The 14,072-nt window shown below is 47.0% G+C and overlaps 1 protein-coding gene across 1 annotated transcript; it reads right to left on the reverse strand.

The window, feature by feature from the left end:
* Nucleotides 1-5,955: 5,955 nt before the first annotated feature.
* LOC125425369 (glycoprotein hormone beta-5-like) lies at nt 5,956-13,026 on the reverse strand. The gene is made up of 3 exons (XM_048482983.1): nt 12,894-13,026; nt 11,677-11,884; nt 5,956-6,157 (listed from the first exon to the last, which is right to left on the reverse strand). The coding sequence occupies exons 2-3, from the start codon at nt 11,881-11,883 to the stop codon at nt 5,969-5,971; spliced, it is 396 nt and encodes a 131-aa protein (XP_048338940.1). The 5' UTR covers nt 11,884; nt 12,894-13,026; the 3' UTR covers nt 5,956-5,968.
* Between the last annotated feature and the right edge of the window lie 1,046 nt (nt 13,027-14,072).

Here is a 14,072-nt window from a genome sequence, read left to right on the forward strand (position 1 = left end):
AGAAGAAGAAGAAGAAGAAGAAGAAGAGGAAGAAGAAGAAGAAGAAGAGGAGGAGGAGGAGGAGGAGGAGGAGGAGGAGGAGGAGGAGGAGTTTGGATTTCTATCCCCCCTTTCTCTCCTGTAGGAGACTCAAAGGGGCTGACAATCTCCTTGCCCTTCCGCCCTCACAACAAACACCCTGTGAGGTAGGTGGGGCTGAGAGAGCTCAGAAGAACTGTGACTAGCCCAAGGTCACCCAGCTGGCGTGTGTGGGAGTGTACAGGCTCATCTGAATTCCCCAGATAAGTTTCCACAGCTCAGGCGGCAGAGCTGGGAATCAAACCCGGTTCCTCCAGATTAGATCCATGAGCTCTTAACCTCCTACGCCACTGCTGCTTAATCAGATATACACTTGAAAAATCCCTCTGGGAACTCAAGAAGAAGAGTTTGGATTTATACTCCCCTTTCTCTCCTGTATGGAGGCTCAACGGGTCTTATAAACTCCTTTCTCTCCATTTTCCCAAAGGCCCCGTTTAGTTTCCAGCATTTCCTAGAGCAGTGATGGCGAACCTTTTCAAGACCGAGTGCCCAAATTGCAACCCAAAACCCACTTATTTATCGCAAAGTGCCAACACGGCAACATAACCTGAATACGTAGGTTTTATTTTAGAAACAGCGGTTGGCTCCAAGGCGTGCATTACTCAGGAGTAAGCTTGGTGGTAGTTGGTGGCTTTGCTTTGAAGCAACCGTGCAACTCTTTGAACGGGTGAATCACAACACTAGGAGGGTTTACTCAGAAGCAAGCCCCATTGCCAGCAACCGAGCTTACTCCCAGGTAAAGGATCGCGCTTTAGTTCTTTGCATGAAAATCAGTGGGGTTTAACAGCACTTAACAGGGTTACCTACACTGCTTTCCCAAAACTAGGTCTTAGGTTTAATGCTAATAATCGAGCCCAGCAGCTCAGGCCAGCCTAGATGTGCGTGTGTGTGTGTGGAGCAATTCCCCCCCCCCATGATGAACTCTGTGCGTGCGTGCCCACAGAGAGTGCTCTGAGTGCCACCTCTGGCACCCGTGCCATAGGTTCGCCACCACTGTCCTAGAGCTACCCTATGTCACTTGCAGTTAAGAGCAGGTGGACTCTAATTAACTAGGCTTGATTCCCCACTCATCCATGTGAGCAGCAGATTTTAATCTAGATAACTGGATTCCTCTCTCCTCCACATAAAACCTGATGGGTAACCTCAGGTCAGTCACAATTTTCTCCAGTCTCTCAGTTCCACCTATTTCACAAGGTGTCCGTTGTGGGGAAAGGAAGGAAAAGCGATTGTAAGTCTCTTTGAGACTCCTTAAAAATAAAAGGAGGGTATAAAAACTAACTCTCCTTCTTACTGAATGTGATGTCTTGCTGCACATCATGTTGCATGTATTCTTTTAATTTCTAAATTCCTAAAAAATTTAAATGGGAGGAGGAGTGGATCGTCACCATCACTGAGGGGAATGGGACTCCTAATTCAAATAAAGCGGATTTATACCCTTGACCTTCTAGTGTGGGGCTCCAAACTTTACACCGACCTACACTAGAATTCAGCTCCCACAAACCTGGGAAATAAACTCTCAGCCTGGAACTCCCAGCTCATGTCTGAATGAACGTCACACGTAAATCAGTCGTTCCAGAGAGAGCAAAGTCATGCAGCCCACCCAATCTCTTCTGGGGCCAGCCTGCAGGGTTGGTGGGCTTATGTAGTGGGTTATGACAGATCACGATTTGCACCCCTAACGTCTGCTAAGCAAGGATCATCAATACTCGCCAGAATGATTTTAATTGCCCGCAAAGAACAGAAGTCTGGGCAGAAGCTAGGATGGAACGGCCCAGGAGACATTTGGAGCACTCCTTGATAAAGCCGCTATTAATAGCCAGAGTGTCTCGGTTTTCAGTGAGTCGCTAGCTAATTTAAACAAACGGGGAGGAATAAAACCTTTATCAAAAGCGCTGATGGAGAATGTGGATCCTGATTAGTCGCATAACACTCCTCTAACAGATGCGGTGTTGAGGGTGGGGAAGGAGAAAGGTTTTATTAGACCATTAAAAGTTCCTCGGGAAGAAAGAGCTGGATCTTTGTCCTCTTTCTGAATGCCCCAGTTAGAATTCAGAGCTGAGTTGGCTCATCCTTTGGATAGGGATGGTTTGATCCTAGGCCAGGGGATGGCCAACCTACGGTGCTCCAGATGTTCATGGACTACAATTCCCATCAGCCCCTGCCAGCATGGCTACTGCTGGATCCTTCAGATCATAGGTGTCAAACTCCGCGGCCCTTCAGATTGTTACCGCACTGCCTGGTAACTTTTATTAGCTCCAGACCACCCAGCTCTCAGCAGCGCAGGGGAACAGAAACAGGACCCGACACAGCGAGTATGGTGAATAAAAGAATGTTTTATTGAGATGCTGACCTAAGTGTCAGCACCTCTGCTCCACGGCAACTGCGCTGCCTAGCAGCTTTGCAACATCTTAAATACCCTTTCTCCCACCGGGAGTCCGGGGAATACAGGATAGCCTACAACCATTCATTCACAGAATACATGACAACCAATCATACACCTACAAGTGCATGAGAACCAATTAGAGTCCATTAGGCAGTCCCTTCTTGAATTTCACGGCAAAGGCAGGGCAAGGCGATGACGTAGGTACAGGCGGGAAGAGCACAAAAGAGTCCTTTGAGTGCTTAGGGTCAGGAAACGAAACCTAATGACGATGGCATCCTTATCTGCCTGTCGATGGGATTAGGCAGATGGAAGCACTTCTTCCAGGGTCCCCTTTGTCACCGTCCATTCAGGGTTTTTACAATGAAAGGGACATGCCCAGGTGGAGCAGGGGTGGACTCCTGCCTTGAGCCAAGGAGGTTCCATGCAGATGCAAGTACAAAAGATAGCTATAATTCCTACTTTCTACCTAATACAGTGTGTTCCTACCTAACTTGCACAGAAATAAAGCACAGTTCCATCTTTATTTAAAAGCAAGATCAGAAATGGAATAAATCACTTCTGACTCCGCTATCAAGATGTTATGGACTACAGTTCCCATCATCCCCTGCTAGCATCGTGCTGGCAGGGGATGATGTGAACTGTAGTCCATAACATCTGGAGGGCCGCAGAGTTTGACACCTGTGCTTTAGATCTAGTCAACTACCACCTGGTCTTGAATTTATCATTTCTGGGGAAGGGGGTTGAAAGGGCAGTAGCAGAGCAGCTAAAGACTTTCTGGGATGATACATTGGCTTTATATCTATTCCAATTTGGCTTTTGACCTGGCCATGCAATGGAAGTAGCCCTCCCAGACAATCTCTTGAGACCACCGAATCAGGGCTGCAATTAGATCTGTCAGTAGCATTTGACGCAATTGACCATGGTCTGTTGACATACTGCCTCACCGATATTGGAGTATGTAGGACAATCCTTCAGTTGTTACCTGAATTGGTCTGGACAGTTTCTTTAATTAGTGGGGGGTGGGGAGTGGGATTAGCTGGAAACAAATGGGCAATGCAAGAGGAGTAAGGAATCTCCACCAGTGTATAAAGAAGTAGATCCCTCAAGAAATTCACTCAGAACCAGAACTGAAGCAAAAAATTGTACAGTTTTATTAAAGGATCAAAAATCATAACAAACACATTCACAAGCACACAGAATTTAAGATGCTTAGGAAATAAACAGAGGAGCGATAGTGGGGTGGGGGGGGTGGGGGGTTGATATTTACCATTCCAGAAGTGAAGAGGTCCAAGAAGAGAGGGAGAAACAGCCAGCACTTCTCATAGGAAGCACATCGGGTTCAAGGAGGAAATCCAAGTGCTAATTGCCATGGATTTGGGGGATCTAGTTGTAAGAGAAATCAACCCTCTGGCAATGATAAGAAGGGTAATCTTCCTGGAACAAAGCAAAGTTTTATGGACAAAGCTTTGGGAGTGGAAGACGTTCCATAAAATCCACCTTCCTAAGCTGTCATTCCTCCAAGGGAACTAATCTCTGCCATCTGGATATCGATTCCAGGTGTACTCCAGGACCCACTTAGAGGCTGGTAGTCTTACAAGTCTGGGCCCATAACCCTTTTGTTATCAGAGATTCCTGGAGGGAATGTTAAAGGGGTGGGGGAGTAGGGTGCCATTCTTTAAACATGGATTTTCACACCAGGAACTGGCAGAACAGTTGCAAGGAAGAACCAACAAGGAATAAGGAGGGGGGCTTAACCTTTTTTGCACCACTCATTCCCCCTCCCTTGCAAAAGGTTCCCCTCACTGCTGCCATTATTTGGCAACCTCTCTTCTCAGCCAGAGAGGAAGATAGAGGTAGGACCTCCTGGTAGGAGATGGAATTCCCTGGAATTACAGCTCATCTCTAGACTACAGAGATCAGTTCTCCTGGACAAAATGCATGCTTTAGTGGGCAGACTCTGTTGCATGGCACCCCACTGAGGTCCCTGTCTTTCCCTAGACTCCACCCCCAAATATCTGGGAGTTTCCCAACCTGATCCACCTGCCCTGGTTTTAGCTCTGGATAGCATGATGGAAACCAATCTCTTTTTAAGGTGTAATTACATCCTTCTCTGAAAGCAAGTTTCCACTTCTGAATGTGTCATGCCCCCACAGAGGCTTTTGTTATTTCCCTATTAAGCTACAGTTTCCCCATAGTTAGCATGGTTTTAGTTCATTGTTAAGTCTTCTAAAGGAGGGTATTTTAGTTAGCCCCTGTCCCTTTAAGACATTTCCCAAAAGGCAATCTTCCCTTTTTACCCAGCAATCTTCTGTTTTAGCTCCTGCCAGTCAGTCAGAGCAAGGTGCCAAGGGTAGCTGGAGACTGGAATATTTGTGACGTATATGGTGGTCCATAAAGCACAAGTTAAGGTTAACAGCAATTAGAACCAGACAAAGACTGAAAGAACTAAAAGGAAGCAAGACACAGTGGACTTTCTTGAAAGCAGACAAGAGAAGACACAGTCTACAGCTTCAAATCTGCTCAAGACAAGCAAGTACTCTGATTTAGATAAACCCAAGGGAGGAGTTAGAGTCTTGATTCTCCTATTGTTCAACTGCCGATTCGACTTGTATCTCCCCCACTCTGTCCTAGACAAGTACAGGGCACCAAAAACAGATTAACTTGGGGGGGGGGGGGCGGGAACAGAATGTATGTTGTACTGAAAATGGATTTATCAGTCTGTTCCAAACAGGCCTTGGAAACAGCAGTTTGCCAGGAAGCATTCTCAACTGATAGAAGAAGTTTCATTTACGTGGTATTTTCAGCGTTTAAGGTGCTTCATGTACTTGCTGCACTTTACAACGCCTCTATCAGTGGTGGGATCCAAAAATTTTAGGAAAAGGTTCCCATGGTGGTGGGATTCAAATTGTGGCGTAGCACCAATGGGGCTGGGCAGGACACGACGTGGGCATGGCTGAGCATTCCGGGGGCGGGACATTCCTGGTTGGGGCTGTGGCAAAGATGCAGCCGCTGCGTCGGTCCTTGGGCAGGAAACGAATGCACGCAGGTGCAGGCTGCCACGCACGTCGGTGCACCTCCTGCTAGACTGCTTCAAGTTCTGCGCGCTACTGCTGAGAGGAGGGGCGTAACGAAGGCAAAAATCATGTGGCAAAATCAATTAGTAACCCCCTCTCGGCGCACACAAATAATTAGTAACCTACTCTCGGGAACCTGTGAGAACCTGCTGGATCCCACCTCTGGCCTCTAAACATAAGCCAGTATTATTATACCTACAGTGCAGGTGAGGCTTGGCTTCCCAAAGACAATATAGCAAGTTCATCTTCTCAGATCATAACTTATTAGCTCAACCACTATGTTACACAGCTTGATATGTAAATACGAGTCAGGGGGCAGAAACATGTCAGAGGTGGGACAGTTCTGCCATCACTGACTCTTTGCTGCAGTTTACTCCTGGGCAGGATTCTGCCTGAAGCATCCCAAAAGGTTGCGCTGAGGTCGTTCGAGGAGTCAGATGGTCTCGCATTCAGTAGTGGAGGTGAGACACACGCCACAGCCGCACCGGATGGCCTTGGGGTACGTGTAGAAAGGGTTGACGTTGGCTGCGCAGTGCGGCAGTTTCACGGTGACCTGCTTGGTCTCGTTGTACGTGCAGACCCGATGGTGCGCTTCGATGTATGGTGGGTCCAGCACTGGTTTCTGTCCGTGGGAGAAGAAAAAGAGAGACCTCGGCTTAGGACTGGCAAGAGACAGACGTTTTCCTTCATTTCTCATAACAGGTCTTGATTGAGTCACCATGTGCAACCGTTTGGCAGTGAAAGAGAAGTGTTTCTGCACCCAATGAACTGGCTTATAGGAGGAGGAGGAGGAGGAGGAGGAGGAGGAGGAGGAGGAGGAGGAGGAGGAGGAGAAGGAGGAGGAGAAGGAGAAGAAAAAGAAAAAGGAGGAGGAGGAGGAGGAGAAGGAGGAGAAAAAGAAAAAGAAAAAGAAAAAGAAGAAGGAGGAGGAGGAGGAGGAGGAGGAGGAGGAGGAGGAGGAGGAGGAGGAGGAGGAGAAGAAGAAGAAGAAGAAGAAGAAGAAGAAGAAGAAGAAGAAGAAGAAGAAGAAGAAGAAGAAGAAGAAGAAGAAGAAGAAGAAGAAGAAGAAGAAGAAGAGGGGTTTACAAACTCTATTCCCTTCCTCTCCTCACAACAACCTTGTGAAGTATGTGGGACTGAGAGAGTTCTGAACGAACTGTGACTACTGGAGATTTCAAGGTGTTTTATTCGCTGACAGACTATGCCCATGCTCTGTAAATGCCGTGGATACAATACAGCATATCCTCCTAGAATGTCAGCTACACTCTGCATTACGTAGTCACTATATAATCCCGATTATTAAAGCTAAAACAAATTTGCCTTCGGCTTATGTAGTGAAGTATTTACTTAGTGATGCATCTTCTGAGATAACCTTTAGGGTCGCTACATATCTAGCGGAAGTAATATCTCAAAGACGGTACTACAATGTGTCCCTCAATGTATCAAATAATCTAAATTACATTGATTTAATGTCTGAGGCTCAAGTCATTGTAATAAACATGAGAAGTCATTCAAATCGGTTTTAATTAACATATGGATATCACAATAGGTCTCCCGAAAGTTTGTGTATAACTTATCCTAACTTAGTGTATTGGATTCCTCGTTGTGTTGCTGTTTATCATACAAACATACTGTATGCAGAATTATTTATGCCTAATACAGGTTTACTGTACTGTACTGTACTGTACAGACATTAACCTTGTGAAGTATGTGGGACTGAGAGAGTTCTGAACGAACTGTGACTACTGGTTATGGTGGGCTTTCCGGGCTCTGTGTCCGTGGTCTGATGGATCTTGTTCCTAACGTTTCGCCTGCATCTGTGGCTGGCATCTTCAGAGGTGTATCACAGAGGAAAGTCTGTTACCACCAGACCACGGCCACACAGCCCGGAAAACCCACTACAACCAGTTGAATCCATCTGTGAAAGCCTTCGACAGTACATTGAACTGTGACTAATCCAAGGTCACCCAGCAGGAATATAGGATAAACAAATCCGGCTTACCAGATAAGAGTCCGCCACCCATGTGGAGGAGTGGGGAATCCAATCCAGTTCTCCAAATTAGAGTCCACCTGCTCTTAACCACTGTACCAGTATGGAGGTGGTTTGCCATTACTTTCCTCTGTGTAGTGACCTTGGAATTCCTTAGTGATCCCATCCAAATACTAACTAGGGCTAACTCTGCTTAGCTTACATGATCTAACAAGATTGGGGTAGCCAGGGCTATCCGGGTCACGGCAGCCACCCTTAGGCATTATTTATAAGGCTGGCAAAGCAACACAGCTTTCCTGTGTAACTCTGAGCCAGGGTGGCATAGGGGACAAGAGCAGTGGACTCTAATCTGGAGAACCGGGTTTGATTCCCCGCTCCTCCACATGAACCCTGATGGGGGACCGTAGGCTAGTCACAGTTCTCTCAGAGCTCTCTCAGTCCCACCTACCTCACGAGGTGTCCGCTGTGTGTACCAATTTATGGCTACCAATCTTGATCCTCCTTCATCTGCGATTGCAAATGCCTCAACAGACCAGGTGCTCGGGAGCAGCAGCAGCAGCAGCAGCAGAAGGCCATCGCTTTCACATCCTGCACGTGAGCTCCCAAAGGCACCTGGTGGGCCACTGCGAGTAGCAGAGAGCTGGACTAGATGGACTCTGGTCTGATCCAGCTGGCTTGTTCTTATGTTCTTATGTGGGAAGGGAACGTGATTGTATGTTGCTTTGAGACTCCTTCAAGGAAGAGAAAAGCAGGGTATAAAAACTAACTCTTCTTCTTCTCCCACAGAAGCTGAACTTCTTATGACATCTGTGCAATGCAGCTACATGTGGTGAGTTTGCAAGCCAAAGATCTGTTACCCTCTGCATGTGTTGCTCTCCAATGACTGCCTCTCCACATAGCAGGCAGCGTTTCAGAGATTGGCAAAAGAGCTCAGGTACGGTTCCCAAAATTGCTTCGTCAAATGTTGGGCAGTTTTCAGGACGCACCTAGGGATAGTGGAGTTCGAGGATGAGGACATTCTTTCACATCTGCCTTCCGCAGTCTCTATGGTTTTTACTATAAAGGATTTGAGGAGTGGAGGGAACTTGCCTGCTTGCATATAGTGATGGTCTAGGAATTTCCTCCAGTCTCTATGGTCTTTGCCACAGAATACAAAAGTTGTCTTCCCTGGATCTTAGGGACGACAGTCTCATGTTGGGAAGGCAATGGTCTGTCATGTAGTCACATTTTTATTCCATTCTTCTCTTTCACTTCTCCCTCGTGATTCTCAGGATCCTACAACTCTACGAGGTACGTTAGGCTAGGAGACTATGACTGGCCCAAGATCACCCAAAGATCTTCATGGAAGAGAAAGGACCCATTCCTAGTTTGACACTTTAACCATTATATCGCATTTCCATTAAAGTTCTAAGGAGTCTCAAAGACCTTTCTAGATCATTTGCAGGATCTTGAATTTCCAGAGATATATGTAATCCCCATGCTCAGAATGGGTTGACCCAGAAAGGGGTGGAGACTCAAAGCAGCAAGAGGCTGCAGCAGAGCTCATGTAGTTGGAGGAGACAAGGCTACCAGACTCGGACCTTGGTTGTATAAGCCCTTAACACCTTGTTAAGGTAACTGCAATGTTGTTGGGGACTAGTGGGAAGGGAGTTGTTTATTTTTGTTATGTTGTAAATGTGGGAGTTTATTGTTTCAGGGGGTTTCTTTTTGTGGTTGTAATGGGTGAGAGTTCTCCTGGAAACCTTCATCATGTGGAATCCTGTTCATCAAGCCCTTGGAGTCTTCAGGAGCCAACCCGCTTGCAAAGAGGAATTGGACTTGGCAGTATCAGTAGACTGTAAATTAAGGACTTGAAAATGCAACCTGAACAGGACCTTGAAGTGTGATGTTAAATGTTGATGTTTAATGTTATATGTTAAGAAAGTAAACCATTTTGTTTTTAAAAATTGTTGTTGCAAACTCATTCCAAGTTCTGCCAAGTTGTTGTTGCAAACTCATTCCAAGTTCACAGAACCCACAGATAGGAGGTTACATATACACAGGGGAAAAAAATCAGTAAACTAACATTATAGCACAGCTTTTCCCATCACTGGTCACAAACCAGAAAACTAAGCACTTTCTTTTGTTTTGTTTTTAATTCGGTAATATCTAGCAGGGGCTTCCCAAGCATATGAAGGAAAATTGGGCTTTACGTGAGTTTAAAATTAGCTACTCTTTTGTTCTGTTTAGCATGTGCAGTCTTGTTTCACTTCCACTCACAGCACAATTACAATTCAGAGGCAAACCCAAAATTAGAAATAAAGATATTCTGGGGAACTGGAATAAAATGTATCACTTGTGAATCAGGGGCTCAGTTTTAATCTCCGAGGAATTTTCTGTCAAGTAGAGTCACAAAGGACAGTTTCCCCTCAAGTGTTTAAAGCCCTAAGAGGCTTTTGAAATTATATAATGAGAGCATTACGTAAACGGGTTAGAAACATTTTGCCAGAAAACACTCGGGGGGGGGGGGGGGGTTTGTTTTATTCAAGGCGGAAGAACCTGCCATGTGGAATTGTTTTTAGAAAGAAAACCAGATTCTCCACACAGCCAGAACCAGACTTGTGGTATTTGGTTGCCAAATGATGTCATCCGTTTGTCTGCGAAAACTGGCTGTGAACAGTCTTGCAAGCGTGCATTTTTACAAAGCGGATTGGGCCCGTTCATCCTCACACAAGCATCTATTGCTAGATAATTTGAGCATGGCTATTTCCCTTTCGCCAAAGAGCACGGGACAAGTTCTCTGTCCCTCGGTTTAGAAGAAGAAGAGTTTGGATTTTCATCCCCCCCCCACTTTCTGTCCTGTAAGGAGACTCAAAGGGGCTTACAAGCTCCTTTCCCTTCCCCCCTCACAACAAACACCCTGTGAGGTAGGCAGGGCTGAGAGAGCTCCGAAGAACTGTGGCTAGCCCAAGGTTACCCACAGTGGTGGGATCCAAAAATGTTAGTAACAGGTTCCCATGGTGGTGGGATTCAAACTGTGGTGTAGCGCCAATGGGGCTGGGCGGGGCACAAAGGGGGCGTGGCCCGGCATTCCGGGGGCGGGGCATTCCTGGGCAGGGCTGTGGCAAGGACGCAGCCGCTGCGCCTGGTCCTTGGCGGGAAACGAATGCACGCAGGCGCAGGCTGCCACGCACGCCAGTGCACCTCCTGCCAGACTACTTCAAGTTCTGCGCGCTACTGCTGAGAGGAAGGGTGTAACTAAGGCAAAAATCATGTGGCAAAATCACCCATTAGTAACCCCCTCTCGGCACATGCAAATAATTAGTAACCTACTCTCAGGAACCTGTGAGAACCTGCTGGATCCCACCTCTGGTTACCCAGCTGGCATGTGTTGGAGTGCACAAGTTAATCTGGTTCAGCAGATAAGCCTCCACAGCTCAAGTGGCAGAGTGGGGAATCAAACCCAGTTCTCCAGGTTAGAGTGCACCTGCTCTTAATCACTACACTACGCTGGCTCTCCAGTATCGAAACAGCTGAGTAGCAGGTCAACACTGGCCCTGAGAAATTCCTAGAGCTCATACCTGTGGAAAGGGATTTGGGAAGAGATTAAAAGCAAAGTCTGCAATAGATACTAGGGGTTCGCAGAGTGATACCAAAGGCCTATGACACCTTTTCTGGTGACTGCCAAGTGCTTTTCGGAAGGGAACAGTCAGGTACGGCTTTTTCCCTAGAACCTAGAAGAAGAAGAATTTGAATCTATATCCCCCCTTTCTCTCCTGCAGGAGACTCAAAGGGGCTTACAATCTCCTTGCCCTTCCCCACTCACAACAAACACCCTGTGAGGTAGGTGGGGCTGAGAGAGCTCCCAGAAGCTGTGACTAGCCCAAGGTCACCCAGCTGGCGTGTGTGGGAGTGCACAGGCTAATCTGAATTCCCCAGATACGCCTCCACTGCTCAGGTGGCAGAGCTGGGAATCAAACCCGGTTCCTCCCGATTAGATACACGAGCTCTTAGCCTCCCACGCCATGCTGCTCCTTTGGAATGATATATCGCTGAGGTCTGTCCTCTGGTCAAATCCCACCCTCCTTAGACGCCAACTCCAAATATCCAGGAATTTCCCTGCCAAGATTTGGCAACTCCACCCTGAGATGGTTCTCTCGGTGCATCCTTACCTCCCAAGTCTCACATCGGCCCCAGCAGGCATCTGTGGTGATGCGCAGTGCCCGGCACCCCGGTTTTTTGGCCAGGAAGGTGAACTCACGGACCGCACAGCCAACGAACGTCTTCAGGTTCACACTGGAAGGCTTGGAGGCGAATATGCAATTGGCGAGGAACAAGAGCGGCACCGTGCTCAGCAGCGCCGCCTGTTGGAACTTCATGCTGCAAAAGAAGAGGGAAGGTAGTTTACACATTCGTGCTACCGACTGACTTACAAAATTGGAAAGTGGTTTTTCTCCAAATGGAGAATGGCTAGGCTTTGGACCTTCAGTACTACCTGAGCAATAGGTTCAGATCCAGTTTTTTAAGAGCATGTTGCTCTGAACGGTCCAGGCTAGTCTGATCTCGTCAGATCTTGGAAGCTAAGCAGGGTCCATCCCGGTTAGTATTTGGATGGGAGACCACCAAGGAAATTGAGGGCTGCTATACAGAGGCAGGCAGAGGTAGGATGCAGCAGGTTCTCACCAGTTCCCGAGAGTGGGTTACTAATTATTTGTGTGTGCCGAGAGGGGGTTACTAATTGGGTCTGCTTTTCCCTTAGAAATTCCATTAGGTCCAAAAATCATCAAGTCCTGTTGTTTCCTATGTGGCTGGTTAGCGAAAACAGGATCATTCTCCCTGTTGGGCTGTTTTAAAAACATGTTTTAGAAATATGGTCAAGTTCCTGGTTTAAGGAAAGTATCCTTCTTTTGATTTCTACAAACAAAATTAAGTATTTGAAAGTATTAAGTATTTGACAGGCAGTCAATTGGAGGAGAAGTAGTTGTTTCTGTTGGCAGTAGACAATAGGGCTTGCTATAATGAGTTTAAATTATGGACAGAAAGATACCAGCTGGAAATTAGGAACTTTTTTTTACAGTAAGAGTTTTTTACAGTAATAGAGAAATTATGAATGCCCCGCCCCCAGAATGCCCGGCCACGCCCCCGTCGTGCCCCGCCCAGCCCCATTGGCGCTACGCCACTGTTTGAATCCCACCACCATGGGAACCTCTTACTAAAATTTTTGGATCCCACCACTGGAGGCAGGCAATGGCAAACTACCTCCAAATGTCTCTCATTCTCCATTTCCTCGTCACATTGAACGAAGAATGTTTGCGCGACCTTTGATGGTGCCATTTCTGACCAATCTCCTGGCTGACCCAGGGGCAAAGGAAAGAAAGAAAACAAATACCTCTTGCCTGATTTGGTTGGTGCTTGTCGCAGTTCTAAATTGCAGAGAACGGATCACAAAAGTCAGAGGACCAACACAGCTGCCTCTGGGCAGGGTTTGCTCTCGGCTGATCTCTTTCCAAGCTGCTGCCGGGATGCCTCTTCGCTCATATTTATAGACGAGGGTCTTGTCAGTCAAATCACAACAGAGGCAGATCCTTACACGAACGAGCCACAGCATCAAAGACCTAAAGCCGGAAGTGGCGGGGCCGTAGAGTTTCAGGGAAGGAAAGAATGAGCAAGTCGTTAAATCTTGCCCCTCTTCCCGCCTTCTTCGTGGTATTTTCAGCCCTTCTGCATTGACAATTGTGTCAGGTCGGCTTCTTGGGTGTCAATTTCCCTGGAAAGGAAAGGCTTAGCTGCAAAGACAAAAGGGAGGATCCACAAAGAGCACCCTGGCTCGCTCTTTCTCTCTCTTGGCACTTTTTAAGCAATGGTTATTTGTGCTGGGAATAGACTTTCACCCAATGCAAAGAGTCACCAAGACGTGGTTCACTTTGGTCAGTGCAACTCTTTAATGTTTGACTTGGTTTTTCTATTATTTTTTTAAATGAATAGTTGCCCTGACTTGGATGGCCCAGATAGCCCAACCTCATCGGACTGCAAAGACTAAGAACCGTCAGTCCTGTTTACTAGGATCATAGAACCATAGAGTTGGAAGAGACCTAAAGGCCATCAAGTCCAACCACCCCGAGCCATACTTGGATGGGAGACTACCAAGGAAGTCTAGGGTGGCTACACAGAGGATGGCGATGGCTAACCACCTCTGTCATCCCTGACCTGGAAAGCCCAGGATGACCCAATCTCATCAGATCTCAGACACTGTAACCCCCATGCTCAGAATGGGTTGACCCAGAAAGGGGTGGAGACTCAAAGCAGCAGAAGGCTGCAGGGCTCATGTAGTTTGGAGGAGACTAGGCTACCAGACTCGGACCTTGGTTTGTATAAGCCCTGAACACCTTGTTAAGGTAACTGCAATGTTGTTGGGAACTAGTGGGAAGGGAGTTGTTTATTTTTGCTATGTTGTAAATGTTGGAGTTTATTGTATGTTTGTAATGGGTGAGAGTTCTCCTGGAAACCTTCATCATGTTGAATCCTGTTCACCAAGCCCTTGGAGTCTTCAGGAGCCAACCCACTTGCA

Source organism: Sphaerodactylus townsendi, unplaced genomic scaffold (assembly GCF_021028975.2).
Source record: "Sphaerodactylus townsendi isolate TG3544 unplaced genomic scaffold, MPM_Stown_v2.3 scaffold_336, whole genome shotgun sequence".
NCBI classification, from domain to species: Eukaryota; Metazoa; Chordata; class Lepidosauria; order Squamata; family Sphaerodactylidae; genus Sphaerodactylus; species Sphaerodactylus townsendi.

Coding starts and splice junctions, on each gene's coding strand:
- LOC125425369 (XM_048482983.1), bottom strand. CDS start 11,883: ATGAAGTTCCAACAGGCGGCGCTGCTGAGCACGGTGCCGCTCTTGTTC. Junction 6,158..11,676: donor GCCGATGTGAGACTTGGGAG/GTAAGGATGCAC, acceptor TCCCACGGACAG/AAACCAGTGCTGGACCCACC.